Below are 4859 nucleotides of genomic sequence, written 5' to 3'. Positions count from 1 at the left end.
GGGGAGAGAGTCTTTAGGAACAAAGGTTTAGCAGACCCTGACAACAACTGCCGGCTTTCCTTTTCTAAGCGTGACTTTCTCCCCGCCTTAAAGATGGGTCACTGGCTTGAAGGGCTTCGTGAGGATTCTAGTCTAGGTTTCTCAAGATACCTTTGCCCACGAGGCTTTCGCCGTCCTTTTAAATGTAAAGCAACGTTTACTATGGAATGAAGGGATCGTTGTCGTGTTTCTAGATTGAATTAAAAACTGCTTTAAACTTAAGAACTTTTGATAAGGTGAACAATTGGCAGCGAAAAGAAAATCCGGCCAAGAATCCATTCTCACTTTCGTGGCCATGTACATTTGTTTCTGGCATCAGGAAATCGAGAACTTAACGGAAAATGCCTGTAAGAGTCGCCTGCAAAGCCACATCTCCAAGCAGACCAGCCTGCTCCAGGGCAAGGCCCTTCCCAGTGCAAGCAAGTGGGGATTGTTCCTTCCCCAATAAATCTAGAACTCCAGACCACCTGGCTCCCAAATCGCCCTTCTCCTTGGGTTCCTGAACTGTTCTTAAAGGAATCCTTTCTCTGGTCTACAGGTCAAAGGAATTTTTGTGACCCAGAAAAGAGACCAGTTAGTCTAGGGGGCCTCCTCAATTCTGGAAACAGTGTCTGTTTTCCACTTGGGTTGGAGAATTCGTTATAGAATTACCTGGGCCCAAGGCTGTTTTTAGCACAGTTCCCCCAGAGCGTGAACCATACAGCTCTTTATTTATTTATTTATTTGGAATTTTATTTATTTTTTATACTGCAGGTTCTTATTAGTTATCCATTTTATACATATTAGTGTATATATGTCAATCCCAATCTCCCAATTCATCCCCCCCTGCCGCTTTCCCCCCTTGGTGTCCATACATTTGTTCTCTACATCTCACACAGCTCTTTTTCCTGACCACTGGAGGTAACTCAAGGGATTCCTGCGTGCCCCGGCAGCACAGCCACCACTCCTCTGGTACAAGGAGCATGGCCTTATCTCTCTTCAGTCAGTGCCCAGTTTAAGCCCTAGCTCTAGAGAAGGGATGAAGCCCACCACTAAGCCAGTGGTCAGGCCTCTTGTCTTTCCCCAGGACCAGGCCTTTGAAAACAGGACTCAAAAGAAGCCAGTGACTCAGAGGAAAGTCCTTTTCCTGATTGATTAAACTTCTCCCTCTCCTCTCTTTTCTAAATAATAAACTCACAGGGAAAGGCTGGAGGGCTGCCTTGTGTTGGTTTCAAATAAATCCTCAACAGCTCTTTCCTCACCCAGAGAAATGAATCACCCTTGGGAAATAGACAATTATTCCCCCCACTTATCTGCCTAAAACCAGAGGAAATAAGCACCCTCCACTGTAGACCTTCACTTAGATCTATCTCCCTGGCAGTGGGGGAGCTGGGGGTAAAAAGAGATGGAGGAGAATGAGTTAAATAGACCCAAGACCCACAGAGGTGCCCTCCCAGAGAGGTGCAGTGGGGGACCTAGGAAGCAGTAGATGCTTCCTAGATGTGCTGTCTACCCTGGATCCTAGAGAGAGACAGATCGATTGCCTGGCCTCCCCCTCTTGAAGAGGCGCTTAAGTCTCAGCCAGCAGGGAGGTGATGCTACATCTAAGCTGGAGGCAGATTCTGGGGTGGTACATTTCCATCAGGTTTCCATTATCCTTAATGGGAAGTAGAGGCATGTGCTGGTCGAGTTATCATCACAGGAGCTTGATTTCTTGTCCTCTATAAACAAGTAAACAAAACCTTCTTGCTGGATGACTTTAGCTTATACAAACTATCTGGAAACGTTATACGGTGGGAAGAGAGAAAAGTAATCGATTGAAATAACCCCCGTTTTAGCCATTAGTTATGTAGAAGACTTTTCTCTCTTTATCCCTCCCCCCCAATAACACTTCCAAACAGCTTGCATTCAACTAATGGGATCTTCTAAGGGAGGAAAGAGAGAATTCCCAGTATAAATCTGGAGATGCTGAGACTTGGGCGGTTGTTAGCATCCCTCCGAGCTCACCTTACAAAGCAGAGAGGCCTTCCCTATCTCTGAGGAGCCTGCTGCCAAGGGGCTGGTGGGGGGCTGGGCATTTGATTATTGTTTAGGATCACTCTTCCTTGATTTTTAAAACATATACTGGATTTTAACTTGCTTGATTTTTTTTTAAGCCAGACAGTCAATCTAAAGTGAAAAGAAGTTAACTCACTGTTTTGTTCTCATCTGTTGCCAACACAGCCAGCACAGTCACCACTCTGCCTCTCATTTCCTGTCACTTTGGGTTTCTAGATCACTTTTTAAAAAAATCTCAACTGTTGAGTTTATGAGGATCTGATTACTGCAGAGAAATAGGAGCTCAAATATCACAAGACTAGTGCCATGGACAAGGCCCCCATTTGAAGGATATTTCATTGTAATAATTAACACCAATGCGTCTGACCTCTTTACCTGTAAATGATCAGAGAAAACTCTTCGAATCTGCCCACCCACCCAAATCTTCCCCCCACTTCCACCAGCTATACCTTACTGGGTCCACATGTTCCTTACCCACTACCCCCATCTTCAAAAATTTTAGGCAAAAGCAAAGCCAGGATTTAAAGGTTCTTTTTTATTTGAAATTCTCATCCAGAAACACTGGTTATTAATAAATATATCATAGTTATCAAGAATATATAAAAAATAAAGACAGGTCTTGTCTTCGAAGCCCTAACAAAATAGTTCAAGCAAATGTTCAGGAAAATAAAAACGGCACCCCTCCCCAAACCACAGTAAGTTTTCAAAGCTGATGATGGAGAGAGCCGACCCCGCATGCAGAATAACTGAGCAAGGGGGGATGGGGCAAGCTCGCAGAGGGAGCCCAAGCTCTTGCAGTCGCCAGCCCCTAAAACAGCCCCGGAAGGTTGGGAATGGAGTTTGAAGGGGGTGGGGTGGGGGAGAAGCGCCTGTGCGTGAGTTTGGGTCTTTGCACTCTGCCCCCTTTTTCACTTCTTACAACCACAGACAGATATACGGAGTACTTCGGAGAATTCCCTCATAAATCCTTGTTACAAGGAAAATGGCACCACGGCCTGCACAACATGTTTAGACGAGATTCATTTAGAAGCGTGCATGCATTCCTTCAACCTACACTGCGTCTTAAAGAAAACCCACAGAAGAGCTGTCATGCCCTGGACCGGAGTTGAAATTCAAAACTTAAGTCTTGAGATTTTCTCTCTCTCTCTCTCTCTCTCTCTCTCTCTCTCTCTCTCTCTCTCTCTCTCTCTCTCTCCATTGGCTCTAGAAAAACAGCTGTGGAGAGGAGAGACACTTCTAACTGCATCCATCTCAAGGAAATATTTACATTTGTTCCGCACAAAAGGGATGGTTGTCTTTTCCAAGGTGAGAACACAGAGCCAGAGACATGGACAGCGACTCTAAAGGCCCTTGGCGGTGTTCAACTACACCGATCCCGTCTTTATACAACAAATGCCGTTCTGACAAGAGCGTATGGCAGTGAGAAATGCCGGCGCGGCATGGAGAAAAGAAGCATGCATGCAAGACACACGACGTCTGGTTCGAGCCCCCCTTCGCTACCACCTAGAAATTGCAGTTTGGTTTTAGTCCTTTCCCTCCGGCGGTCAAGTAGGGTCTGAGATCTCTCAGAAGGTGTGGGAGGCCTCGGGAGCCCCCCGCCCTCCCTCCCGCCCTCCGGCCGAGCGCCCAGCCTCCCTTTTCCCTCCCAGCCCGGCACCTCGAGCCCTCCCGCCGCTCTCCCCTCATTCTCCGCAGCCGGGCCGGCCCGCTGCTCACTTGAGCAAGTCCTTGGACTCGGCCGACAGCCGGGCCATGTTGGCGGTGGAGAGAGCGGACAGGTGCGGCGGCGGCATCTGGCAGATGGTGCAGGGGCAGGGCAGCCCGGCCCAGTGCTGGAAGCCGCTGCCCAGCTGCAGCGCGGGCGGGGTGGACGGCGCCTTGAGCAGCGAGTGGGGAGGCCGGATGGTGCCGATGGCGGGCAGCGAGGCGGCGGACAGCGGGGACGAGGCAGTGCCGGACGAGAGCGCGCCTCCCAAGATGGGGTGCACCGGGTGCACGGCGTTGGCGGCGTGAGCTGGGTGGCCGGCCGAGTGGCCCACAGTCCCGCAGTGGAAGGCCGAGTGGTGGCCCCCGTAGATCTCACCAACCAACCTCTTCATCTCCTCCAGGGAGCTGGTGAGCATGAGGATGTAGTTTCTGGCCAGCAGGAGAGTGGCGATCTTGGAGAGCTTGCGCACCGAGGGCCCGTGAGCGTAGGGCATGACCTCGCGTAGCCCGTCCATGGCGAGGTTCAGGTCGTGCATCCGCTTGCGCTCTCGTCCGTTGATCTTCAGCCGCAGCTGCTGTAGGTCCTGCTCCGACAGCTGCTTCTTGATTTTGTACTTGCTGCTCTCGCCCGCGGCTTTGGCGCCGGCCCGCGAAAGGCTCTCCCCGGGCATCTTCTGCACCATGTCGCCCTGCGTGGACGAGACCGAGTTGAGACGGCTCTCCTGGTGGTGGTGATGGCGGTGGTGATGGTCCCTCAGATACATCTCATCCATGTCCGGAGATGAAGCTCTGCTGGAGACAGAGCTCGAATCAGAATTCATTTTATTACAGGGGATGGGGCCCTACTGTGGTGAGACTTTAGGAAGGAAATTAAAGAAAATCTTGAATTAAAAAAAAAAAAGCTGCAGCCCAGTAACCCACGTCTCAGCGGCAAGAAATGAGAGGAAAAGCCGAGGCACTGCCTTTCCCCGCCTTTCTCCCTCCCCACTCCCCTCTCTCTGGTTTGGCTGTTTCCTGGACAGCTAGTTGGTGTGTGCTTGAACTCAACTCACGCTGAAAAAGAGGGGCTTTTATAG

General features: G+C 50.1%; 1 protein-coding gene across 1 annotated transcript; it reads right to left on the bottom strand.

Annotated features, from left to right (window-relative positions):
• Positions 1-3788: 3788 nt before the first annotated feature.
• On the bottom strand, positions 3789-4604 carry OLIG3 (oligodendrocyte transcription factor 3; the record flags this gene model as incomplete). Its single annotated transcript, XM_082633818.1, has 1 exon — positions 3789-4604. The coding sequence occupies one exon, from the start codon at positions 4602-4604 to the stop codon at positions 3789-3791; it is 816 nt and encodes a 271-aa protein (XP_082489944.1).
• Positions 4605-4859: the final 255 nt, after the last annotated feature.

This window comes from Mesoplodon mirus (genome assembly GCF_964341445.2).
Source record: "Mesoplodon mirus genome assembly, chromosome: 10".
Taxonomy (NCBI): Eukaryota; Metazoa; Chordata; class Mammalia; order Artiodactyla; family Ziphiidae; genus Mesoplodon; species Mesoplodon mirus.
The sequence above is the reverse complement of the archived record's forward strand: the minus strand, read 5'-3'. Positions and strand labels throughout refer to the sequence as shown.